The sequence below is a fragment of the Drosophila montana genome, unplaced genomic scaffold (genome assembly GCF_035044405.1).
Source record: "Drosophila montana isolate Dmon_TW-CO22-7 unplaced genomic scaffold, ASM3504440v1 contig_2178_1, whole genome shotgun sequence".
Classification (NCBI taxonomy): Eukaryota; Metazoa; Arthropoda; class Insecta; order Diptera; family Drosophilidae; genus Drosophila; species Drosophila montana.
The window spans coordinates 3,006,930-3,033,961 of NW_026997075.1; the positions used below are offsets into that span (position 1 = coordinate 3,006,930).

At 40.5% G+C, this 27,032-nt stretch overlaps 8 protein-coding genes across 9 annotated transcripts in view; 4 read left to right on the forward strand and 4 right to left on the reverse strand.

Moving 5' to 3' along the window:
• Positions 1 to 342: 342 nt before the first annotated feature.
• Pdcd4 (Programmed cell death 4) lies at positions 343 to 10,903 on the reverse strand. The gene is made up of 4 exons (XM_064680779.1): positions 10,231 to 10,903; positions 5,795 to 7,459; positions 5,022 to 5,161; positions 343 to 930 (listed from the first exon to the last, which is right to left on the reverse strand). The coding sequence occupies exons 2-4, from the start codon at positions 7,127 to 7,129 to the stop codon at positions 858 to 860; spliced, it is 1,548 nt and encodes a 515-aa protein (XP_064536849.1). The 5' UTR covers positions 7,130 to 7,459; positions 10,231 to 10,903; the 3' UTR covers positions 343 to 857.
• Positions 10,904 to 11,156: 253 nt separating this feature from the next.
• Positions 11,157 to 11,800, reverse strand: LOC135427356 (gametocyte-specific factor 1 homolog). The gene is made up of 2 exons (XM_064680824.1): positions 11,545 to 11,800; positions 11,157 to 11,480 (listed from the first exon to the last, which is right to left on the reverse strand). Exons 1-2 carry the CDS (start codon positions 11,773 to 11,775, stop codon positions 11,217 to 11,219), a joined length of 495 nt encoding a protein of 164 aa, XP_064536894.1. The 5' UTR covers positions 11,776 to 11,800; the 3' UTR covers positions 11,157 to 11,216.
• Positions 11,801 to 11,957: 157 nt separating this feature from the next.
• On the forward strand, positions 11,958 to 13,369 carry Rtc1 (RNA terminal phosphate cyclase 1). Its single transcript, XM_064680823.1, has 3 exons — positions 11,958 to 12,838; positions 12,903 to 13,056; positions 13,133 to 13,369. Exons 1-3 carry the CDS (start codon positions 12,026 to 12,028, stop codon positions 13,312 to 13,314), a joined length of 1,149 nt encoding a protein of 382 aa, XP_064536893.1. The 5' UTR covers positions 11,958 to 12,025; the 3' UTR covers positions 13,315 to 13,369.
• Positions 13,370 to 14,512: 1,143 nt separating this feature from the next.
• On the forward strand, positions 14,513 to 16,049 carry Yp3 (Yolk protein 3). Its single transcript, XM_064680822.1, has 3 exons — positions 14,513 to 14,775; positions 14,837 to 15,216; positions 15,275 to 16,049. Exons 1-3 carry the CDS (start codon positions 14,589 to 14,591, stop codon positions 15,944 to 15,946), a joined length of 1,239 nt encoding a protein of 412 aa, XP_064536892.1. The 5' UTR covers positions 14,513 to 14,588; the 3' UTR covers positions 15,947 to 16,049.
• A 347-nt stretch (positions 16,050 to 16,396) lies between these two features.
• Positions 16,397 to 18,090, reverse strand: LOC135427352 (uncharacterized). The gene is made up of 2 exons (XM_064680821.1): positions 17,300 to 18,090; positions 16,397 to 17,241 (listed from the first exon to the last, which is right to left on the reverse strand). Exons 1-2 carry the CDS (start codon positions 18,020 to 18,022, stop codon positions 16,636 to 16,638), a joined length of 1,329 nt encoding a protein of 442 aa, XP_064536891.1. The 5' UTR covers positions 18,023 to 18,090; the 3' UTR covers positions 16,397 to 16,635.
• An 871-nt stretch (positions 18,091 to 18,961) lies between these two features.
• On the forward strand, positions 18,962 to 20,558 carry BORCS5 (BLOC-1 related complex subunit 5). Its single transcript, XM_064680998.1, has one exon. It carries the CDS (start codon positions 19,178 to 19,180, stop codon positions 20,279 to 20,281), a length of 1,104 nt encoding a protein of 367 aa, XP_064537068.1. The 5' UTR covers positions 18,962 to 19,177; the 3' UTR covers positions 20,282 to 20,558.
• Positions 20,559 to 20,989: 431 nt separating this feature from the next.
• On the reverse strand, positions 20,990 to 23,385 carry LOC135427469 (AH receptor-interacting protein). The gene is made up of 3 exons (XM_064680989.1): positions 23,159 to 23,385; positions 22,870 to 23,046; positions 20,990 to 22,779 (listed from the first exon to the last, which is right to left on the reverse strand). The coding sequence occupies exons 1-3, from the start codon at positions 23,255 to 23,257 to the stop codon at positions 22,087 to 22,089; spliced, it is 969 nt and encodes a 322-aa protein (XP_064537059.1). The 5' UTR covers positions 23,258 to 23,385; the 3' UTR covers positions 20,990 to 22,086.
• Positions 23,386 to 23,836: 451 nt separating this feature from the next.
• if (inflated) overlaps positions 23,837 to 27,032 on the forward strand; it is a 42,049-nt gene continuing 38,853 nt past the window's right edge. For both annotated transcript variants that reach the window (XM_064680846.1, XM_064680847.1), the window contains exon 1: positions 23,837 to 23,969. The gene's annotated coding sequence lies outside the window, so the exon portion shown is untranslated. The remainder of the gene's footprint in view (positions 23,970 to 27,032) is intronic.

Here is a 27,032-nt window from a genome sequence, read left to right on the forward strand (position 1 = left end):
TTGCATGAAAACCTTAAAAATAACACAATAATTGTAATATAATCTTCTGTAACTTCCATTTTTTTTTTAGTTTTTTTATGGTTTGTATAGATCTCTTAAACTTAGTTGTATATCATAATAAATTGTAGTTGCGTGTTATACATATGTCTAGTTATAATAACGGTGTCTGTGTGTGGATGTGTGAGTGTGTATAACAGTTCCGTATAAGTAAATATGTTTGCAGATGCAGTTACTGCTGCAGCTGCGCCTGCGACGAAATTCGCTCTCATCAGCATTTTTTGCGCTCTCTCTTTCTCTATACCTCCTTCTCTCTTGCTCACTTGTTGTAAGTATTTGTCTGTCTGTCTATGGATTTGTATGTGTAAGTGTGTGTATTGCTTTTGCTGTTTCCGTTGTTGTCGTTGTTTTCATTTTCTTTTTGTTGCCTTTGCCGCTACTTTGCTTTGTTTTGTTTTTCTTTACAAATATTTTAAAATAATTTTATGTTTATATGAAGATATATATGTGTAAGTATTTATATGTATATATTACTCATATAGTTTAAACGGAGATCAATTTCCGATTGATTGTTGTTATTTCTTTGTAGTTTTCTTCTTTCTTTTTTTTTTCTTATTCATGTCCTTTCAATGTTCGTCCATGTGCAACAACAACAAAAGAAACAACTTTTGCTTTTTTCTGCTTCTTTTGCTTCCATTTGTTCTCTCTCCTAATTTTTCATGTGTGTACGGTTGTTGCTCGCGCTTATCGGTCTTGTTGTAGATTTTGTGATATTGTTATTGTAATTTTTTTTTTTGTTTTGTTTTCATTTGCTTTTTGTTGTTGTTGCTGCTGCTGCGAAATCAATCAATCCTCGCTCCTTAGTCGCGCATTGGCAAAGTGGCCGGCTTAACGTGGCCGCCGTCGCCCTCAGATACAAAACGTTTGCGTCCACTGCAAAAGGGAAACAGAAGAAACATAAATACATACATATGTAACTAATAAATAAAAACAAGCCAAAAAAAACAAGAAAGATCTGTTTGTGCAATTGTAATACAGCTCAACTAAAAAAAACAAATTATTTTCATATCAAACTGACAGTTGGCCTTTGGCATACGTACATACATACATATGTACACATATATGATATAGCACACCAAATTTATATCTTTTATTGTAAAATGGATTTATTAATCGAGTTTGAAATAAGCTATCGATAATTTTAAAGCAAACTTAATCGAAGCGTTTATACAGATGAACGGTCAGACTGACAATCGGCCATGGCTGAATAGACTTGGCTATTAATGCTGACCAAGAATATACATAAATATATGTATATTTTATGGGTACGGAGTTGTCTTCTTCTGCCTGTTACATATATTTCAACAAACCCATTAGACCAGTTTAAACCATTTTCATTTTAGGTTACAGAATATATTTCATAGAAAAATAAACCTATTAAATCTATTATACATAGTATATTAAAATATTTTATACGATTTTATGTACATTCACACATGAGTGCAATGCCATAAAAGCAAAACACACGCATTATGCAATGTCAAAAACAATTAGAAAAAAATACCAGAACAACATTACGAAAATACAATTTGCGAATTTGGCAAGCGAGATAAAAGGAAAAAAAAAAACAAAATACGAAAAGCCAAAAAAGAAATCTTGACGCTTTAGTCGAATTTGCGGCAGAGTTCATTCAACCGTTGACCCTTTTTCTCTCCTCACTGAACGAAAAACTGCAGCGCGACAGAACAGCTGTGCGACAACTAGCTAGTGTTTGTTTGTTGTGTGTGTGTTAGTGTGGGAGGGGGAGGGGGGCTGCTAAGGGAAGCAGAACTGCAACTCGAAACTAGTTTCGCTGCGTGCAGCTCAAGTCACTGAGTTTATCTGAAATGCCGACCAGGCCAGTATCAAATTTTAACCTACATCAACTTCAAAGCTTTATTTGTACAAAATACAGTGCCGGACAAAAAGTTCGGACAACCTCTTTTGCACTCTTTACGACAAACTATAATTAAGGCATATGATATTATTATTATTATTAAAATAGATATGGTGCACTTTTATGTATATAAACTTAACTTGGCACTAGATATAAAAATAAGTATGAATATTTCAGCCCAGGACAATTGGTCCTGTCCGTTTATTTTTGTCCGCTACTGTATATGTACAATTTTTATAGACACATACATACATATGTATATAGGAATAGAGCAAATGCAATTTGGGGGCGGAGGATCGACTGTTGAGGAGGTTAGCGTTTATGGACGATAGTGTGGCAGATAGGAGGAACGACAAGTAGAAACTTTGCAGCCAAACATTGATGACGGTGTAATACTCTATAATCATTAATCTCGGATCAGTTCTCAAATATTCTATCATATATTCGCATTGCGGACGGGCCAAGCATTTATACAACTAACAAACTCTTTATACCCTTTTTTCCATTTAGAAGCAATAGCAAAGCCGAAGAAAAGCAAAGCATATATAGTGTAGTAGTAAAGGTGACGTACATAATGTATATATATTCCATCATAAAAGCTTTTTAAAATAGATGTGTGTATAAATATGTGTATAAAAGTCAAGATTTTAAACGATTTAAAAAATGTTAATTGCCTTTTAACTGAAAAAACTGTGTTTAACAATTGATTAGAATAAAAAATGTTCGCTGAGTCTTCATGAAGATTTCCGATTTCTACACTTTTTTTAACTGTCATTAATAAAATTGAAATAGCTAACGAGAGGGCAGGTCATATCGTAAACATTTCAGATTGAATATAATAAATTACATTAAAGGTATTCCCGTTAATCTTTAATTAAAGCTCTTCTATTCTTTCTATATTCTTTTACTGCAGTTATATTTTTATTATTATTGTGGGTATACACCGGTATGCGCGTCATTTACAGGGTATTGAGGGCCACGTTGTCGCGTCGATGCTTAAGTGTGTGTGTGTGTGTATGAGTAAAGTGAATGCTTCTGTTGTAGTAGTTGGTGTTTTTGTTGCGACTATGTTAAGTGCCAAAGAGCAACAGCCGCAGCCAAGGCGAATGCAAAACGCAGTTACAACAACAACTACAACTAAAACAGCAACAACTAAAACAGCAACAGCTAAGCTTACCAGCAACCTCAACTGCAACAACAACAACAACAACAACAACTGTGCATAGGCCGACGACTGTCTGCTGGTAACTGCATTTGGTTGTTGTTGCTGTTATTTTTGTTGCTGTTGTTGTTGTTGTTGTTTTGTGGGTGTGGCGGAGCAGGTCGATAACAGCAGCAACTGCAACTGCAACTGCAATGGCAACGGCAGTCGCTGAGCCGCCATTTTTACCTTCTCCGCGGCACTCACGATCTTGAGCCACATGCAGGTTGTTGCACCATCAACACTAACAGCACCACCCAACAAATAACAACAGCAACAACAACCCCAGCAATAATAACAACTACTTGTAACATCAATGCCAACTTTGTTAGGTAGGTAGGTGCGCCCAGTGATACGCAATCGATAAGCACTATCGATACACATACATACACATACATACATATACATATATATATATATATATATGTTGGACTGGAAAATTATAAATAAATTGCAAGCGAGCCACACGAGTAAAATAAATTGCGCAGGTGGTGTGGTAAATAAACAGCGGTATCCACAATCTTAGAAAACCCAATAAATAAAAACTGCTTGGCCTTTAAGCACACCGAAAATTGTTTACTCTTTTAAATTACATACGATAAACTGACATTTCGAAAATGCATGCAGCCAAATATCGCCATCGATTTTAGTATTTCTAGACAGGTTCAGAGAATTTCTTAGCTTTCGATTATAAAGTTAAGTTAAAGCTGCTTTTTAACATATTAAACCCGAATTATGAATATTAAATAAGTTAGAGCCATACAATTTTATTTAAATATACTTTATTCTGATATTGAAAAATATGTAAATACCAGATTGCATCTGTTTCGCGAAATTAAGCACAAAAAAACGCGTGGCAGCGCTCTAGACAATAGGCATGGACAACTTTTTGTTAAATTAAAGCCATTTTTAACTGGAAACGCTTTGGATGAGTTTGGAGATATGTATGTACATATGTAATTTTGCCAGCCAAATATACTCATTCATCTCAGCCAAGTATCTGACAAAGTCGCAATTCTTTTCTCAAAGGGTATGGCACTAACATATGTTTGCGTGCATATTCGTATGTATCTACACATGTACATGTTAATATGTAACATATGTATATGTAAACTCATTGAAATAAATATGTAGTTAACCGGCGCCTGATAAACCGGCCCCACAAACGACGCCTGCGACTGCCCCAAGCTAACGACGACGCGTCACCGCAAAAACCAAACTGCGCAATAGAAATTTCATAAACAAACAGTCACATACATAGACACATAGGCACACACATACACACAGGGAGACAGGCACACAAACACACACGCAACATATAGAATTGAGAAAATGAGCCAAAGCAAAAGGAGAAGAAAAACAACACGAACTACATAAGAACGACGCGACGGCCGACACACAAAATAATAAACAAGAAGGGGGAGCCGCAAAATGCCGGCAAAAAATCAAAAACAAGTTGATGGGGTGCTTATACACGCATATACATATGTACATACAAGATACGCACATATGTATTTTTGTATATACATATGTACATATACATATGTACGTATAAAGCACAGAACGATAATAAAAACACAAGAAAAAATAATGGGCTATATATTGTTGACGGGGGAGCCTCTGACTGACAAGATTACGTAAAAGCGTATTGTTTTTATTTTTATTGGCTTGACTGCTGTTAAATGTTGTTGCTGTTGTTGTTGTGGTTCACAGGTGGGCCTGAACAGTGGGCCGGGTTAACTAACACACGCACACACAAACAGCAGCAAAATATTGGCAAGCCGATCGTACATATGTATGTGTATGTACGTATGTATTTACGCATTTTCTAAATACGAAGTGGTTCTATAAAGGGGAGTGAGTGGGCGGTTCAGTTGCAACACTTACCGCGATGGCACGTTATTGATAATCTTGTCGGTTAGAAAGCCGGCACGATTACAGCGCTCCACAAATCGATCGAGTATTATATAAGCCAATGGCACGTCCAGCACGATGTCCGCCATGTCATCGTAGACGCGCATGAAGCCCTGCAAGCAAAACCAACAACAATTATAAACAATTATAGGTATATAGTGTATGTTGATACTAATGAAAGTGAAAGTTTGTTTTGCATTCTAGTACTACGATGTATGTGTATCTATGGCAATGTCTAGAAAATGTAATGCGCGGTTACCCATTCCCAGGCTCTGCTACATATAATATTTGCAATTTAAGCAAACTGACAAACTCGATAGTTTGAGCAATCTGGCAACACTAAGCAACTCCAAATGTGCATTGTGACGTCTGTTGACTCTCATTAAAGTAATGGAAACCAAATTGCCATAATTTAAGCAATCTGGCAACTCTAAACAACACGAAATATGCATTATGTTGGCTATTCCTTATTGTGACGTCAGTTATAGATCTCATTAAAGTTATCGAGATCAAATTGCCAAATTTCACTCAGGGCAAAACATGTTTTGCACCACTGTGCCTTGTACATTGAGCTTGCTACGTTTTACAGTCACATACGATATATCTATTTATATTTGAAAAGTTTATTTTTTGGTATTTTTCCAAAGAGGTCACCGGTCAACGATTTACGACTGTTCTGTAGTGTGTATGTATGTGTAGAGCACAGTGCAATATTGTAGAATAATTATATTGAATTGTCAACTGACCTGCTCCATGCCAGCTGGCAGAACCAGACACGTTAGATCCAGCGATTTGAGCAGCTCGCACATGGCCTCCTCGGTGGTCTGGCTCAAGGACTCGAGTGTCATAACAATGGCCTCGTAGACAAGCTCATGATGATAGTGGGGCACCTCGAGGGCGCGAAGACAGCGCTGCGCTTCGAAAACGTCACGGGAGGACAGATACTCTTTGAGCAGGAGCGTCATCTGCTTCGTAATGGTCTTCACCGGTCGCAGGGGACCGCCCATGCCCCAAACATTGTCCAGATGGGCCCACACCTGCTTGTGAAGGAGGGCGTCGGCACGGCGAAGCGCCTGCTCGGCATGCTCGTTCAGCTGCTGGTGTTCCTCGGGTCGGCTGACAAACTTGGGCGGCATGCAATCATCGGCAATTGCCCGGGCCATGAAGTTGCCCAGCAAGACTGGCGCCTCCGGTGTGTCCAGTATGAGATCGGGAAGATTGGCCAGCACCATGTTGAAGCCCTTCTCGATGTCCTTGCCAGTGATGACGCGACCATAGAGATCGGAAATCAGCACCGAGGTCATCTCCCGCTGCGAGTCCTTGTGATCCATTGCAATCTCAACCAGAATGCTAGTGATATGCTCCCGCAACGGACTTTGCAATATCTCATCGAAACTGACAGCCACCTCATGCGTATCCCCGTGCTCATAGTACTCGAGCACAATGGGCTCGGCGAGCTTGAAGAACTCCTCGGGAGTGAGTTCGGTGATGACCTCGCGCAGCTCCACATTCCGATCGTTGACCTCGCTGTCATAGTTGGGATCATTTTCGTCCTCGTAAACCTCGGCCAGCGCCTCCGAGCCTGGCAATCCCCATACTCCTTTGCCGCCGGCGCCACCTTTCTTGGGCAGACCGCGACCACGCGTCAAATTGCGGGATCTTCGGCTATTCTTCCAGCGACGATGCGGCACCACATAGCCTGTGCCAGCTGGCAACATGCCGTTGGCCAGCGATGAAAGGGTCGAGTTGGCGGATGCTGGAGCAGCACCGCCACCAGAAGCAGCGACGCCATTGGTCAGCGCTGTGGCGGAGGTGCCACTGCCGCTTCCGCTGCCGCTGTTTTGTCTTTGGATGAGGCGTTTGGCCTTGCGTTTGATGCGCCCATCGTGGCCATCGCCCACAGGCAGCGGCTTCTTTATGAGCCCGCCTAGATGGCCATTGGAGGAGCTACCGTTCAACTCCACCGCCTCAATTTCGCCATTCAGCTCGCGTTCCACGGAGCTTTCCTTTGAGTCGGAGCCACCGTCGTTGGTGGAGACGTCGCCATTGGCTTTCTTATTAATATTGGACTCTAACTCCATACTGTTGGTATCTATCCTTCTCTCTCTGTCTCTCTTTTTATCTGCTCTCCCTCTCTCGACTCTCTTTTACACTATATGTTTGGATCTTCCTTTGGTTTAATCCCTTTCTCTCTCTTGCTCTCCTCACTGCTGCTTCTACTTGGAATGCACAACAACAGTTAGAGTAAGAAACACAGTTGCCTCTCTTTCAACCTTTATTTCTTTCTCTCTCTCTTTCAATATTTCTCTTTGATTTTCAGAGTTATGCTAGTTGGTTGATTGTACTGTGTGACCAGGTGCTACACTTTCCTTGTGTTCCTTGTTGTGTTTGCCTGCTTCCGTTATGATCGGCTGTTGTAAAACATAAGTACAAATATATCAAGAAATATTAGTCGGCGCCTGCTAAATTTAAAAATATATCTATATATATAAAAAATATATATGTATGTAATTTAGTGGTATCAATAGATTATCAACAGTAACTATGTACAAACATATGTATATGTATGTGCATATATTTATCGCTTGCTTTTAAATAATTAAAAACACACAAAGTATCAGTTATCGGAATACCCATGGCAATTTTAAAACCCTAATTAATTTTTTGATAGTCAAAAGCATTTTAATAGGAAATGAAAATGATTTGATAATCGCATCGTTCGAGAACATTCTCCTCGATTGTTCAAAATCGATTTCTCACTTCTTAAGTAAAGATTGCTATTGGCTTATCGGACCTTTTGTATCATTCACAACTTGCCAATTCTTGTCAAAGGTCTCCAGAGTATTGCGCCACCTATTCATAATTATATATTTACTCAAGTACATATGTATCTATAAACACACATACATATAAATTTACATATGTTTACATGTTTGTTGTCGTTTATTTTTTTATAAGCACAACAGGCGATTGACTAGACTAGAAAAGGATGGCAATAGCGATACGGCGGCGGTCACATAAAAACTATAAATAAACACATATTTTCACAAGAGTACATTCATACATATTTGTTTTTGTTTTGTTTCCTTTTGTTATTATATTCGTTTCTACATATGTATGTGCCGCTATTCATGCAAAGAAACTGCTAAATGGAATATGCCTATAAAGCAACAATATAATTGAAAGCTAGAGCAACTAATAAAATGTGAGTCCATACATATACATACATATGTACATATATTTATAATTATATATATGTACATGTAAATATAAAATGATATGTATGCATGTGTGTTAAAAGCGTACAAATACCACGTACACCGCCTTACGCCGCTCAATATGTGTATGTATGTATGGAGGCGTTGCCATATGAAGTGTTTTCACATGCAAATACATTCGTACATATACAGACAATGCAGGAGACGCATATGAGACTCCCTTAGCTCCCTGGGCTATTTCAAGGTCACACACACATCAAGCAAAGCTGCTGCCGTTAGCTTTGCAACCCTCGCTGTTGACTAACATTATTGCCATCTCGCTTGCTTCCAATAAGTGAACTTAAAACGGAGTTATCACATAAACATATGCATGTAGATATGTGCTTGTCTATATATGTAAGTATGTACATATATCGATTTACATGTGTACAACATATGAAAGAACTGCACCGTTTCTTTGATTTTGTCGTATTACTTTATGCAAGCCCTTACATGTGCAGTATTAACATAAATACATATGTACATATACATCTGTATATACATAATACAATGTTTTTGCGTCGCCTGTCCCTCTTTTTCCTTATGATGTACATACATACATATGTATATAGGCAGCACACACACACACGCAAATGGATTGTATGCTGTAACCGGTTTTATGTTTGTTTTGCCCGGTTTAACCTTGAAATTTATTCCCCTTACAAACTTTCTATGTATTGGCGCATTGCGTTGTTGTTATTGCTACTGTTTCGCACTTGTTGTGCCCCCCACCGAATCGCAAGGCAGCGGGCGTGCCCAACTCAATTTTTGGCAATGTTTATAACATAAATGCGTGAGTACACATTAGCTATCTCTACATACATATACATATGTATATGTACGTGTGTGATTTGCTGTTGTTTTGGTGCGTGCTTGTAATTGTTTTCAAAATTCCCTGCAGAAAGCATAAAACGATGCTTCGCAGAAATTGCGTCGCAAAAAATTGAGACGGCTGCAGAAGCAGCAGCAGTAACAACCACGATGCATGCTGCATGCAAATATATACATATGTACATTTGTATTCGTTTACTCTACATCCATAGTGGAAGATTTTTCATTTATCATTATTTGTCATTTATGAATTTGGATACTTATGTATGTACATACATATGTATTTACATACCTATATATATAGTTTTAGGCAGAATTTGTCAAAGTATCAATTACGAAAAATGTAAACATCATCTCAGGCCGAATACCAAGATTTCAGTTAATATGCTGCTTCTTGTTGTTTAACAAAAAAGAACACCAATATTTCCAGTCTTTATATGTAACTATAGAAATATATGTACATATATATGCATAAACAACATGAGATGTACAAAAACCAATTTGCGACAGTGGCAACGCCAAATAGCAGCGAAAAGTGCATGGAAATGTGGAATGAGCTGGAAGTTCGCCGAATAAAAATACAGCGAGCATAAGAAGAGGAAGAAGAAAAACAAGTTGGCGCGCATGTTTGTATTCTCTGGCCGCACTCTCTCATGATGCGTGAATCTGTTTGTCTGTGTGCGTACATGCCGGCCGAATTTATCACGTACGCCACGCCACATACTACATTCAAATATTGCGACCCCTAACAATACAAAATCGAATTTTGAAGCTACGAATTTTGGCTTCAATTCGAAATTGATTGATACACTGACATAGGCTAGTTAACCGCATGAACACGAAGCGCTTTTAGTTTAATGCTGCTGTTATATATGCATGTATATTCATATACATATGTATGCATGGGTTGTACATGTGTTGAGTGGGCAAGTAATTGCTTTTTATTTTAAGCTTATTTTCGTGTTTGCTTTGTGTCACTTGCCGGTAAATGCCGGTTTTATTTGTTTGTATTTTACATAATTTTCGTTATGTATTTAGAAATGTACATGTATTTTATATATATGTATCCAGATGAGCCATTATTCTTTACTTACCTCAGAGTGTATACTTTTTGATTGCGTTTTGTGCTCTTGTCCGTTTGCGGCCTTACACTCGCGGCGACAACAACAAAAACAACGTCGACGCTGGGCTAAATGCAGCTACGTCGACGGCGATGTTGGCGCGCTGCAATTGCTGGAGCCTGTTTTGTTTTTGTTTGGCAACTTGCTTTTGACGTTGAGATTCGTCTGTATATAGGGGGGGGTTTTATGTGTATGCGAATGTGTGTTCTCTGCTACGCGTGGGTTTGATCGCAATAGAATGCACACAAAATGCAATTGGAAAATATATTTAGATGTATATGTTTGTTTTTATTTTCAACCATTCACTTTCAATGTAAATAACTTGCAAAAAATATCGTATAATCACCGATGCGACGGCGTTTATAGCAAAAAATGCCTATCAAACACCCTCACAGTTAACAAATTGGAGCCTGCAATGCACTTATACACACATACGTTCGTATGTATGAAAGGGCTTGATTAGCGCGCTGCAGTTCGTGTTCCAATTCAAGTTTCTTTCGCAATTCAATATTTGTGTTTTGGTTCAAATTGTATATAAACTTTTAATAAAGCTGTAGCAAAATTGAATTTTTAAATGGTTAAAGGTGATTGGGAAATAAGATTTCAAATATCCGTAACGAAGCGAACACGACGAAAATTCCACTGAGAGTAACATCTGTTGGTCAGTGTGTCTGAAAGTTGATATCGAAGGTAAACAGATTGGTATTATGAATCTAAACCAAAAATACTAAAATAGGTGCACATATATAAAAATACCAGTTGAGGCCACACTGTTTTTGGTGTTGCCACATGTGGTAACACGCGCGCGAAAGAACAATTTGTAATGTACGTAATGCAGATTTTTACTACCTCCAAAATCAGCTTAAAATTACCAAGTTTAACATGTATTTATAAGTAGAATTTAATATTTTTGTCGTTTCGTCGTCATATGAATCTGCATACTTAAACCAAATAATGAATTATTTAAATTTATTCAAACGGATGCGTTCGCTGTTGCGGAAGTCTCGGCGCTGAGACGCAGAACCACCGTGTATATTACGAATAACTGGATTCCTTACACAATAGGCTTGTGGATCATAAGAAGGAACTGGTGGCTCCTCATCCCAGTTTTCACTTGATTCGACGACATCAGTCACCGGGGCACGTGGTTCTGTTGGCGGCAACATGTCGGCATGTTTGAAGCGAGCATAGACCCTACGAAAATCACAGCTAGCAACATGTTCCTGTAATTAATGTAAATGGCTTTTTAAGGAATTATATCTTTATTACAGCCATGATAATACTTACATGTAATTCATCGGGCTTCAGCATATGGGTGGTGTTGAACGGACAGCGGACCAATTTAATACTAGAATTATTCCTAGCACAACGGATCAAATGTAAAGCCAAACGGGAAGGCAATATGCGATGAACTTTGTCATAAGGGCAAACGACGTAGTTCTCATCTTGATCTTGAAGATCAGCACTCAGTTCCGAGAATGCACTTTGCATATTACTTTTATCCGCACGGTCAGACATGATTATTAGAAATTAATTGCGAAATAAAAAATGCCGCTCAAGTAACGTCTAGAGATGAACGATAGGTGAAGTCGCGATTTTCAATTGCATCTGCAAATATCAATAGTAAATTATAGAGTTGCATTGCACTTAATCTATCGATGAGATGGTTATCGAGAGTATGACATCTCTATTGTTTACAATTTGGACGCACGTGCAAACACGAGGAAGCTGTTTGATTTAATTTGTGTATATAAAAATATTACCAAAAATGCCGCCTGTTGCACAAGAAGGCAATTGCCTTATATATCGCGGCAGCAACTTTTTGAAGCAGCGTCTTGTGCTGTCCTGTCTGAGCGGCAAGCCAGTTAAAATTACACAAATTCGCGCCGAGGACGAACAGGCGCCCGGCTTGCGCGAATACGAGATCAGTCTGATACGTTTGCTTGACAAACTTACCAATGGTACCAAAATTGAGCTAAATCCTGCTGGTACCAGTGTCATGTTCAGTCCTGGCCTGCTGCATGGCGGTCAATTGCACCACGATTGCAGCGTGCAACGCGGCATTGGCTACTTTTTGGATGCTCTAATTGCACTGGGACCCTTTTGCAAGATGCCGCTGCAGTGTACGCTGCGTGGAGTAACAAACAGCAAAGATTCGCCTTCGGTGGATCATATTAAAGGTGCTGGACTGTCGCTCTTGAAACGTTTTCTATTGGTCGACGAGGGTCTGGACTTACGTGTCGTGCGCCGTGGTGTTGCGCCACTGGGCGGCGGTGAGGTGATCTTTAGCTGTCCCGTGCGCAAGAGCCTGCGCGCCATACAATTCCAGCAGCAGGGCATGGTCAAGCGTATTCGCGGCACTGTGTACGCCTGCAAGGTATCACCGGCAATGGCCAATCGCACCGTGGAGTCGGCAAAGGGTTGTATGCTTAAGTTTCTGCCTGATGTTTATATCTATACGGATCAAAATCGTGGAAAAATGTCTGGCAATTCCCCAGGATTTGGCATCTGCCTGCTGGCCGAGACGACAGACGGCGTTTGTTTTGCTGCTGATTGCATCTCTAACACTAGGGAAGAGTCGGTACGTATTTAATAACCATATTCGCACTACGATCTTTACTAATGCTAGTTTCTTTGTCTTGCAGGACTCGCCAGCCATACCAGAAGACATGGGTCGAGACGTCGCCATGCGTCTTTTGGATGAAATCTATCGTGGTGGCTGCTGTGATGCTGCCTACCAATGGCTGGCCGCTCTCTTCATGGCCCTGGGCCAAAAGCACGTCTCCAAATTCTTAACAGGTGCTGCAACAACAAGATATATACACACATAGAATTTCCCACTCACGCTTGACCACTGTCCTCTCTCATGTTTCAGGCCCACTATCCACATATACGGTGCACTTTTTACAGCATCTGCGCGACTTTTTCTCAATCACATTTAAGCTGGAGAACCCCGAGGCCGATGATGATGAGGAGGATGATATGCGTGGTGCGCAAAAGGTGCTAATGACCTGTGTTGGCATTGGCTACACAAACATCAGTAAGCGTGTTTTGTAGATTTGTTATAGTTTTAATCTAGATACGACTAAATAAACCAATCAATTTATATATATATTGAAATGGATTTAACGAATTTATACATGCGTGTAAAGGATATTACCTACAAGTCGCATTTTATGGGGCGTATTGTCCTAAAGGCCACATAAATGTTTATTTGTGAATATAAGAAATCTTGTTTGCATCATGGATCAAATATTCAATTTATTTGTCTACCGAATTCAGTATTCGCCTCTGATCCAGGTTAAGTTCTGTGGCAATTCCTTATACAAAACTTTTTTGAAATAATATTTTACCTGATTTTCTGAATATAGACGTCTAGTAATAAATATGTAAAATAAATGAATAGGCAATTATTTGTGGTAAATGTTTTTATTTAAATTGATTACTTATTGCTGGCTTATCATCTGGATTTCCATTAATTATTAAGAAAGTATTTCTACATATTCATATCATTCAAGCTAAAGAGAGTAATTTTTTTGTTTATATATTTATATTGCCCATATATGTTGGATTCGTTGCGATCGCCCCACTGCTTAATGTAATTAGCAGGCAATTTTGGTATTCTCAAATGTTATGCAATTTAAACAATATCCGCTCATGTATATATTATCATATAAAAAAATTGCTGAGGTAAATTAATTTTTGATTAGACAAGCAAAACGAGTCAAAAGCTGAACGTGCAATTGACTGCATGCTATATATACAAAGCGATATTTTTTCTGAATATTTATTTATCAATATAGATGTATATATAGGTATATTTAAAATTAATAACCCAACAACGAATATTAGGTTTAATCCCAACTGAAAGTTTGTCATAGTACTTGGCTTATCGGCGACGACGATTAGTCGAAAGTTATCGATATGTTGTCAATCGAAATGTGGTCACACTCCTTGCAATCAAATGTGCACAACTATGTTGCAGGATGCGTTGCAATTTTGTAATCAGTGGCGATTGCAAACGATTGACGGGTTCAAAAAACTAAATATGGGTTTCCAAGGGCACCGCGATAAGAAGGCGGTTGTTGCTGTTGTATTGTTGCTGTATGGCTTGCAAACTTAAACAGTTTTTGGGTCTGGTTGAGCTTTGCGACACACACGCTTGCCAAGATCAGCAAAAATGCAAATAAGCGGCAGCAACAATTTGACACCGGCGTCGTAAGCGCAGACGGGGCTATAAAAGGCAAATGCTGATGGGCAGCAGGTATCAAACGCCGATCAACGTTTGGACACCTTATTCATCTGTAGCTGTTACTTGAAAACCCTGCATTATGAGCCTGAGACTGTGCCTGCTGGCATGCCTGATTGCGGCCACCTGTGCCTCCAAGGATGAGCTGAAGCCCTCCAAGTGGCTATCCGCCAATGAGCTGGAGAATGTGCCTTCATTGAACGATATCTCCTTTGAGCGTTTGGAGAACATGCCACTGCAAAAGGGCGCCCAGTTGATGCAGAAACTTTGTAGGTGCCTTGAAGCTTACATGTTGTAATCTGAAACTAATTGAATCTCTCTCACATATAGATCACATTTCTCACATCAAGCATGATCTGACGCCCAACTTTGTGCCCAGCCCCAGCAACATTCCAGTGAAGATCGTCAAGTCCAATGGCGAGCGTGTCGAGGCCAAGCTGAACAACTATGTGGAGAAGGCCAAGGCTCAGCCCGGTTTCGGTGAAGATGAGGTTACCATTGTGCTGACTGGCTTGCCCCAGACAACGCCCACCATTAAGAAGGCCATGCGCAAGCTGGAGCAGGCTTACCTGCAGCGTTACAATCTCCAGGAGCAGCAGAAGTACGCACAGAACGAGCAGAACCAGAAGAACAAGGACTACGAGACCACCTCCAGCGAGGAGTCATCCCAGGAGTGGAAATCAGCCAAGACCACCAGCGGCAATTTGATCGTAAGCTTTTTGAGTGGAACATTATTATATTGGGAATTAACAATCCCTTGTCTTGTAGATCATCGACTTGGGCTCCACTCTGACCAACTTCAAGCGCTACGCCATGCTCGATGTGGCCAGCACCGGTGCCATGATCGCCCAGACTCTGATTGAACTGACCAACAAGGGTGTGCCCCATGAGATTATCCATGTGATTGGACAGGGCATTGCTGCTCATGTTGCTGGTGCCGCTGGTCAGGAGTTTACCGCTCACACTGGCCACAAGCTGCGTCGCATCTCTGGTCTGGATCCTGCCAAGCTTCTGGCCAAGTATCGTGACAACCTTGTTGGTTTGTCGCGCGGCGATGCCGATTTCGTTGATGTCATTCACACCTCCAGCCTGGCCATGGGTACCCCCATGCGCTGCGGTGATGTTGATTTCTACCCGAACGGACCCATCCAGGGTGTGCCCGGTGCCGAGAATGTCATCGAAGCTGCTATGCGTGCTACCCGCTACTTTGCCGAGTCCGTGCGTCCAGGCAGTGAGCGTAACTTCCCCGCCGTTGCCGCCAACTCGCTGAAGCAGTACAAGGAGAAGGATGGCTTTGGCAAGCGTGCATACATGGGCATCGAGGCCGATTTCGATCTGAAGGGCGATTACATTCTGGAGGTCAACGAGAAGAGCCCCTTCGGCAAGCGTGCTCCTGCCCAGAAACAGATCTCATATCACGGCCTGCGCCATGAGGTCTAAGTCACCAACAAAAACAACGAAATTGCATTAATTAACAGAAAACAAAACCATTTTTAATATATAATAATAACAATCAATAAATAAACAGAGCATATTTTCTAAATTATTGTGCAGCCAGTGTGAATATTCTCTTTAAGAACAGCCAATTGATGCGCTAATGTTGCATCAATTATTGAAACAACAAAAAGTTTAATCAAAACTTAAAGTTCCTTTAAAATTAACATTAAGATAGATCATTTTGCCTTACTTGCATTTATGAAAATCGCATAGAAAGGCGTTATAAGTGTTGCTTAGCTTAGTTGCTTCCTTTTTAAATTACATCTGATTTCTTTTTAGGTAATCCAGTACAAGGGAGAGAGAGAGAGAGAGACAAAAAGAGAGAGAGAGAAAGCGTGCCGAAACAGTGAGTAGGAAATTAGAATTAAAATATATATTCGCGAGGTAGATCTTTCGCTGGTGCAAGTATATATTTTCAAATTTAAGGTCTAATGTCTATAAGATATAAGGTATTCGGGTATCTTACGACTTAAAGCTTTAAATCGAATTGTTTGCGATTGTATATCTTTTTTTAAGTGTAAAAGGGGCTGCCCCTTTTTTGTTTATTGCAAAGAGTGCGCAGTTTTTAACTGCCAAGTTATAGAATATGTTTAAATATGATATGCTGATGTCTTAAATTATGAGACCAGAGATTAGTTGAGGTAATGATCAGTTGGTTCCTTTGAATAAATGTTACGTTTAGCTTGGGATTTATTGTTTGGTCCCGTTTTATTGACATCGTTGGGCTGCGGCCAGTCCACATTGATGTTGCCTTTGTCCGGATCAAGGTCATCCCATTTTCTGGTGGGCGACGGCTTCTTATCGAATAAGGATAAAACATTTTTGGCTGCCACCATATTATCCTTGGCCGTATAATTGTTATGATTGATGGGCGCAACGATCCCAAATGATTGTGTGAAGCCCCGTGGACGACTGCGTCCCTGACGGCGTTTGGCCTTCGAATTTGGCGACATGGAGGCGATATAATGTTGAGCAGCCGCTGTGTCGGCATCCTTCAGCTCCTGGCCCGCCTCCTGTTTGCCCCTATTGTTGCGGCCCATTGGATTCTCGTTTGGGCCATGAAACATTGGGCATGGCTCCCGAAATCGCGGCACGCCGCCCTCCGGCTGCTTCGACGAGAGCCAAGCATTTATATTGGCATTCCGATTGTACATCTGCCTCTGGAATCGCGGCGGTATGGCGCCCTCGGGCCCATAATTCGGATTGTAGAATCGTATACCATATGTCGATGGCATGGCCTGCAATATAAGTAGAAGCGTAATATTCAACTCGGCCCGGCATTTGATGGCTACTCACGTCGTCCAACGGATCGTAACCATCCTCGGTGTCGACGGTGTCCTCATCGACGGACACATTTTGCAATAGCGGATTTGCCGGATAATCCGGATCTCCAGCCGAATTGAAACTATCCAATGGCGGTTCCAGCAACTCCGTATTATAGAGTGCTCCATTCACATAGACATGCTTGCCTTTCGGCTGCACCACGGGCACGCTGCAGTTAGCCGTGCTGGGCTTGTTGCACAAGGTATGCATGCCCTGGGCTCCGCCAACGTACACCACAGGCTGCTGTGCCAGAAGGGGCGGCGGAGGTGGCAGCGGCATGTAGGCCATATTATACGGCGCATAGCCATATGCCGTTTGAATGGCACAGCTCTGGTAGAGATGGGGCTGACCAGGGCTAAAGCTCATGCTGGGCGGCTGCTGGATATGAACGCAGGGTTGGGCAACATTTTGGCTGGCGCTCTGCGCATGATTATACAGCTGCCTAATGCCGCCAATGGCGCCCTGCGGATTGAAATTCAAATACGGCAGCTGGGCCAGGCCGTTGTGCGGTGGCGCGAAATAATTCATATTTGGCTGGGCATAATTAAACGACGGAGCTCCGGCTACGTGGCAATTGGCGGTCATATTTTGCTGCGCATGTGCGTATAGCCAATGCAGTGCGTGCAATTGCAATAAATTGACTCCTTTCGGTTGTTGTGGAGATGTGGAAAGTGGCATTTGGTATTGTGCTTGCATGGCAATCGCTCTATTTATATATATTTTTTCTTTGTTTACTTAGATCTTCTCGAGCTTTGTGCTGGCCTTTTGAGGTTAGGTTCGCAGCATAGAAAATAAATGTTAAATTTGTTATTTGTAAAGAAATACGTTAGGAAAATCGTGTACTTACGCTATTTTATTTTGCTGCTGCCCTTATATATTCCTTCCGAATGTCGAAATGTCGAAATCTTCAACTACAAGTTATAATTTTTGTTTTTCTTCCTCTTCGCGTACTTATTGCTCCTGCCGTTTCTTTCAAACAGAACGAGTACTGCTCGCGGGACTGTACTCATCCCCATTGTAATCGATTATTGTATTTTTAGCTTTAGGATAATCAATAATATCATCCTTAATATGGGATTAGCGTCGCAAGTTTGAAAGCTGCAATCAAATATTTATTTATTTCTTTTTCCGATTTTTCCATGTTTTGCAATTTACTTTAACTTTATTTCTATAGCAGTTCTTTGGAAAACTTTCAAGAGTTTGTCATTTTATCAATTTTTTAAATAAGTTTGCCCGCTCTACTGAAAATATTGCAAGCCGTAGATGTTTTCATATAGAAAGTTCGGGCTAGATTTGATCTGTACCCGAAATTGGCATCTACTATTTATTTGTAGTTAAGTATTTAATTTTAATGCAAAATATTTTTGAAAAACTCGGTTATAGGAGAAAGCTTAATTTTATATTTGGAGCGTGGGAAAGCCAGTGCTGCTGGTTATATAGATATATATATATATATATATATATATATATATAAACCTTATGGGGTCGGACGAAGTAGGTCATCGAACCGAAAAAGTTATTTCGGAAAAAAGCTACATTTTAAAATTCGATTTCCAAGAAAAACGGAATGGAACAGAATTTATTGTTCGATATATCGATATAAAAATCGGGCTCCGAATATCGATATTTTCGATATGAATTACTCAAAGGGAAAAGAACAACAAGAAAAACAAATTGCAGCACAAAATAGAAATGTTTGTATCAGTTAATTGAAGGTCAAGGAAGGGATTTGAATAAACCGAAAAGACACGGAGAAAATAGGTTCACAGATTACGCCGTGCCTGTAGCACGGACAACGGTTCCGCTGCTCAAATAAAATCAATACAAGGGCAGTGGCATCGCCGAAGCGCAATGGGTGCGGAGCACTCGCAACAGCGCATCGAGGCTGACGGCCAAGAGATCTTCGAGAGACGCGACCCGACACTGTCCGCTGACCAACCATCCAATGCAGCGTGCGCCGTTCGCATGAGCGATGGCAGCGCCATGGCTCTAACGGCGGCCGCAACGGCAGCCACAAACAAGCGCCGAGGCGGCGCCGTCCAACAGAGACAGCAGCAGCAGCAGCAACAGCAGCAACAGCAGCAGCAGCAGCTGCAAACGTTGCCGCACGGACCTGGCAATGGACCAGCCAGCATTGTGATTGCCAGCAAGCAAATCATTTCGGATACTGCCTCGCCCACTAGTTCCGAGCTGAGCCGGCCGCCCTCGCCGCCGCTGAGCGTGTGCTCGGATCTGCCTTATGTCTCCTATACGGATCGACCCATCGGCGATTCGCCAAAAATACGCAACAGGCCCGCCCACATGCTGCAACAGAGCAGCGCTAGTCGTGCCGCGGCACGGAAATCACATCCCGGTGGCATGACCACTGCCATCAAACCAAAGCGACCGCAGTCGACGGCCTCCAGCCACAACATTGTGATCGTCAAGCCGGGCACACGTGATATCAACGATGACATCGATCCGGATTTGCAGCGACTGCGCAACATACCGCAGTTTTTGCCCGTGCTGCGCGAGTCAATCAGTTCGGCGACATATACACGAGATACGGAAATCTTGGAGCGCCTGCATTCACAGCATTTGCTTAATATATGCGGCCGCATGCAGACGCATTTAAATCTGTGCGCCAGCCATGTGGCCAGCGAACAGAATCACCTGGTCGAGCGCACCAAGGTGGTTAGCAATTCGATAACGACGCTCTTCGCCAGCTTTGTGGATATGCAGAAGACGTACGCCTCGTATGCTGAACATTTTGCCAAAATTCGCAGCGTTTCGCAGCAGCTGAGCCGCTGTAACTCGCTGCTGCATGAGAATATTGCCAGCCTGGAGGCCATCAATAATTTTCTGGACGATGAGGATCGCCTGGAGCCGTTCGTCTGGCGCACCGATGACAACAAGCTGCGTGGCGAGGCCGAGGGCGCCGCCGGCGGCAATAGCAATCGCCTGTGGCGCCTCTAGGTGCTCCATCCAAAGATAGTTTGTTATTAGTCTAACTCTTAACTCGTTTCATGTATTTATTGTGTACATTAACTTTATACTTATATATGGTGTATCCAATTGCGTGTGTTGAATTTGTTCTTAAGGTTCATTCGGAACTGTTGTTGTACCCTCAGCCGATCTCGTGCATTTGCGTAGTCCACTCCTTATAATAGTCTGTTCCATTCGGAACTGAAACCACTTTGTGTAAATATTAAAAATATTTAATAATAAACTCTAGCAATATCTAATACACTAACAGCATTTGCTGTTTTTATCTCCCTAAATTCGCTGTAATTTTATTAAAGGACTAGCGGGTATAACCCGGCTTTGCCCGGGTGTTGACCCATTGCCCGCCCCTGAGAAATTGAATATAATCCATAAATGTATTTTATTTTATTTATATATATATATATATATTAACAGATTTTCACAAAGCTTCTGAAAATGAGTTTACAAGTCGATCGGTATGCATAACAATTTTATCCAACCGTATCCACCAATTTTTCACTGTTGCGGGTGAAATTTCCATAATCAGTGCAACACATATTCATGAAGCTCTTATGTAGGGCTTTCGCATTCTGATAAAGATCCTTTGATATGACTTTGAGCCCAAGTGAGTTTTCCCAAATATCTTTGCAAATAAATTATGGGGCCAATCGGCTGATAAATAACAAACTCATACATCAATTGTTTTTCGCGAATTTTCCACACTTGCGCGTGGAATTTTCGCAAGCTCTGTTTTATCATGCACATATATTAAATAGGTTAATTACAGTACAAATTTTAGCTTCCCGCTTCAATCAGGACAAACAGTTTTATATATAGACAAAAATATATATATATATATGTATATATAAAAAAAACATATTTCTAAACTGTATGTTAGCTCGTGTCGCAGTGAACAGAATTTAATAATGAGCACGCCGTACTCGCGTCTCTTTCATATGTTATTTGTTTACGAAAAACTGCACATTTCAGGGAAAGTCAAATAATTACAAACTACTTGTGAAATAATATTTGTACAGTTTACCATTAGTTTACTTCGCCAAGGTGCGAAACTTTAAATCTAATATCTAAGTTACAATTACTTGAGTAAATAAGATCGAATAGTTTCTTAGTTGCAGTTTTAGGCGTCAACTTTACAAAGAAAACGTGTTTGTTAACAACAATTAGCTAAAATTTATTACACATACATACAATTAGATAGATCTTAGGAGTCTATATAGAACTAGTTAGTACACATACATTTCGTATAATTATACAGACATGCATGCATATTGAATGCATATTTGGCTTCAACATTAATTAATACTCTAATATACACATATAAATACAACATATACATATTCGTTCATAATATTTGATGAGTCGCCTCTAGGAGTCGGTTTAATGGCTGGCAGAAACCGTTTTACATGATAATTCCAAATGTTTAAAATATTATGCAAATGCCAATAGGATGGAGAGAGAGAGAGAGTGTGAAATACGGTTTGAATTCATTGTCGCCATCTCTTTCGTGCACTTGCTCGTAACCGTGCCCGTCCACGTTCACGTCTGCGTCGACGTTTCTGGATAGCCACGAATAGCGTCTTATATAGGGTCCAGCAGCAGAGCAGCTGATTAAAAATCAAACAGAGCATAATAAACCCCTTGGAGCAGTGCATGGCCAAAGAGTAGACGTAGCTACCCTTTAGCCAAAAGAGAAAAGCATTGGCTAACTGTTAACGCTGCGCATAGCTGCTCCAATAAACAAGGAGCATGAGCAGTATGTTAGCGCAACTTATATTCTAGAAGAGCTTTTGCATATGGATGCGATCCTGAACGTTGCGTTCATGCTGCTGCTCCTCAATGGCCTTCAGCTCTCGGGCAACGGTTGACTTCAGTGTTCCATCCAAGCCCAGCGCATCGATAAAGTCGCGGCGTGCCTGTGCCGGATTCCATGCGCCCGCATGTGCCTTGGCACGGCGAAACAGAGCCTTCACATTGCGCGGATCCAGCGTGAGCACCTCATTGCAGTGCTCAATGACGGCATAATAGTCACCAGCAATCAGACGGCACTGGGCGTAGTTGAGTAGCAGTGGGGTCTTAATGCTGGCCAGCTGCTGCCACTCTTCATCGTGTGGCTTCTCCTTGAGCATCAGCTGCTCGACCATGCCAACCGCATCGCGATAACATATCTCCGCCTCGGCATACTCGTGCGCCTTATAGTGACGATTCCCACGCTCCCGCAAGGTGTGCGTGGCGAGCATTTTCTCATCATCGGACATTTGCCAGCGCTCCTTCTCATACTCTTCGGGCAGCTCAATGGATATTAACTCGATGATGAACTCCAAATCGACAGGCCTTTGCAGCAGCTCATCCAGATCCTCGTAGCCCATGCCCTCGTTCTGCAATGTCATGCCGCAGCAATGACGACGCTCCTCCGGTTTTTTGCCAATGTCGCGCAGCGTTTTCGAAATGAACGGATACTGGGCACAAAGCTGTATGGGAAATTATGGAATTTATAGATATATATGTGTACATATGTAATGGGGTCATTGCTCCTTCCAGGACTCTCGCTGTGCGCTTACCGATTTGTGTACAGTAAACTTGGCCACCTCGTTTAGGGACATTTTCTGCACAATCACCTCCCACACCTCCAATTTGAATTTCTTGCCCAGCACCAGCTCCATCGGCTTGTTAATTTTCTTGCTATCGTCCACGATTCGCACATCGTTGGCCCGACGTGTTTGAAAGTGGAATTTCACCTGCAAATCGAATTTGTGTCATTTACTTCCTCAGGCCAGGGTTGGCCTTGGCCCAGTTTTAATCCGGGAATTGAGTTGAGAGCACAACTGTTGCCTCATATCATTTGCTTACCCTGGTGCCTGGCTTTAGTTCGATGTATTTGTTGCCAGGATTTAGAATTTCCTTGACTATGGGCTTTGCATTATTATCTAAATCCACTTGTTTCTCCATTTCGGTGTTATTTCTTTTCTTTTTTTTTAACTTTTCAAGCGACCTTGCAAATATTGCTACCACTCGTTTTTACTGTTCTTGCCCAACAAAGGACAACAAGCTACACTAAAAACAAAATGCAAATATTCTAGACCTGACTAGTGATGAGCAGGTGCTTGATAAGGTGAAATGTGGCAACGCTAACTAATCGATTGTTATTTTTACTATCGATATATGTATATTTGCATCTTTCGTAATTTGAATTATTTAACGTCATTCCAGGTAATTATTATTTGGCTTATTTGTAATATTACAAATAAGTTAAATTGACGAACAAACAGAATATAAAAGTGTATGCCACTTTGATTAAGGACGCGATACAATTTTTGATTTACGAAGATTTTTGCATGTCAAGCGCCAATGCATTGTATGATAGCTATCGGTTAGCCGCCTAATTTCGACCAGTTAATCGAATGCAACAGCAGACAGCGTTGCCATATTGCAGCCAAGGGTTGCCAGTTTCTTTGAACACTGTCAGCTGGCAAGTCAGCCGTCTGACCGCCAACTATGAACTATGTTACGTTTTCCCCTTACTTTATTCGGTCGCGTGTAGCGTAGCCTGACAGTTGTCTGCGCGCGCTCTGTAGTTTGTTTAATAGCTAAAAGACCGTTATACGAACAGTTTAAGAATTGGAAATTATTTGCATTTGCCTAAGCTGAATGCAATTGAATTGTTAGTACATATCGTCATAAATGTTCTAATTGTTTTTTTTCGTGTGTGTGTGTGTTAGTGCGAGTGAGCTGTGTAAAATTGATAATAATAAAAACATTGCATCTTAATTACAATCTCAACGACCGCATCACAATCAATTACAGCCAGACAGCTGCTCTCAAGTTTTGCAATTTAAACAGTCAAAGCTTCGCGCCGCCGTCTACTTAAAGATTGCGTCGCGCCCGCCACCACCCACTCCACAAAATATTAAATTCAAATACAAATACACAAATACTCAGACTCGCTTATGCATAAATATATATACATACATATATTGAACAAGATGATATATTCAAATGTCTCTTGTTGTTGTTGCCGTGTTGTAGTATTAATTGCTTTTCTAAACAATTCAATATTTGTGCGGGCATGCATTGCGTATGCGTAATATTCAATACAAATGTTTAACTGTGAACTGAACTTGAATTTCAATTAGAATTCCGATTTAAAAAAAAATTGAAAAATAACACATTAAATATACAAAATATTATATGTACCTTTCAAAAAAATTGACTTGACGCTGGTTTTTAGACCACCTGAGAATCTTTTCCGCTAGCGTGGGCGTGTGCTATGCTCTATATATAATTTTCGTATATATCATGCATAATTTATACAAAAATGACACATCAACACAGTCTTGTCTTTGCTTTTTTTTTTATTTGGTTTTTCTAACAGCAACAAATCTGTGGCTAACGTAAATTACATTCAAATGTTGCCTGCCTACTCAACATGGCAAAAGAGAGACAACAACAACAACAACAACAGTATATGTGTGTGTGTGTGTGTGTAGATATGTGTATTTCTATATGTATATGCATATATGATCGTGTGCAGCCCACACAGCAGCCCCCAAACATCTAACCTGCCAGTTAATAAAACTTTGGCTTTTGCTATCAATGCGATTGCCGTTTGCTTAGAGGAGCTTTTGCTCTAAGATCGTTTTGCTCTCAACTCTCTCATTTGGTTTTTTTTTTTTTTTTTTTTGTGAGTAGGCGACGCTGTTGGGGCCGGAACTCTGGCGCGAGCGAACACAGGTACACTACAAGCAACAAAAAGCAAAAACAGAAAGAAAAAACAAAAAAAACATCATAAGAAAAAACAACAAAACTCAGAGCTACAGAGATACACACAGAGATACAGTGAGACACATCTATGTTAGCTGAAGTTTTTTGTGTTCTTTTGAATGTTCGCAGTCGTTGTTCAAATTCTGCTGCGTTCTGAGGCTTCGTATGTTTTCGAACACAAACAAAACGTAATAATAATAAATAATTGCATATAATAATCATTTAAAACGCGGCACGCGACGGTCTAAATTCTCGACTGTGTGTATCAATGAATAGTTTCATTTTCTAGATTTTGTAAAAGACAACAGCTTTAACAGTAAATTAAACAACATACATACATATATATACATATATATATATATATATATATATATATATATATACTATATTAATTGATACATCAATCGGTTTTTTTAAAATTTTTTTTTTTGAAAATTTGTGCAATAAATTAAAAGTGACGCATAAGCTAAAATATTTTGAGAATATGAAAACAAGTCTTTGCACGGCGTGTGCGACTAGCAAATACCCTGTGATCCGTTCTTGTATAAACATGCATAAACATATTGTTCTATATGTACATATGTATACAATTTTTTTTTTTGACAAAATGTGTGCTAAAGGGATTACAGTTCTTTTGGATATCGCCATAATTATTATAAAACATTTTCAAATTTTTTTTTTATTTTAACAAAACATTCGAAAGTCTTGGATAATCATTTTTTTTATTTGATTTTATTAATTTCAAGTTGTTACCTATTCCCATAGGTATGGGTTATAACTAATTGAATATTTTAAAATTAGCTATCAAGCTTAACCTTCACACACACAAACACACACATGCACACACACGCCTGATCTAGCAGTTAATTATGAGCAAACATATTGTTGTGGTGCTTTTTTAATATACATATGTACATATATACATACATATGTATGTATATGCATGTAAATTGTTTTTTTGAGAATTTGTTGTCTCAGCTGTTGGTTTACCGAAGGTTTAACGCCTTGAATGCCCAGCAATTTGGTTGTAGAATTGGCTACAATTGAAGCGTTTAGCTAGAGATGCTTATTTTTATAACAGTCTCGCTGACTAATGCAGTAGCTCTAAGGTATACATATTTACTATATATATATGCACACACACACACACATATGTGCACATATATATATATATATATATATATTTATATATATGTATATATATCTTTACTGGGCGTACGCATCGTATCTTTGAAATCTCCGATTCTAGCATGTGGCCCTCATTTCTCGTATGTGCTCTCGCAGCGCTCCCTCTCTCTCTCGCACTCTCAGCCACATTTATTTTTAGACGATCGCGATCGTGTGTATTGACTTTGTGTGTGCCTATGTGTATGTGTGTTGCTCTGCGTTTGTCTACTGTGACGCTGCGCTGTTTTCGCTTTTCGGCATTTAACGGTAACCCAAAAAGAGCATCCAACAGCGTAGAGAGGCGCAAAAGTTGCAATAATTATATGCCCCGCTCTCTGATTTAACGGTTTTATTAGCACACAGTCAACACTCGCACAGGCAAGACATGGCCCAGCATATTAATTTCGAATATACATTTGTACATGTATACCTATGTACTATATGCGTATGCATGTATGTGTACTAAATCGAATGTCGTTGGCCATATGGCGCGTTTACCGCAATTCAATTTTTAATATTTTCACAAAAGCAAACGCAATTTGTATTTTTGTTTTGTTTTGGTTTGTATGACTGTTCGCCACTCAATGAATGGCAACCATCAATGAGCTTGGAATTGTCGTTGTGGCGCCCACACACAATACTCACAGTGCACACAGACACACACACGTGCGAAATGTGCATGATGCCCACTTGTCAAATGTTACCTGCGCTGCAGCGCTGTCATTATCAAACGCCAACGTCAACGTCAACACCAACGCTAAAGCGCAACCGCCGCCGACGCCGCCACCTTCATTGC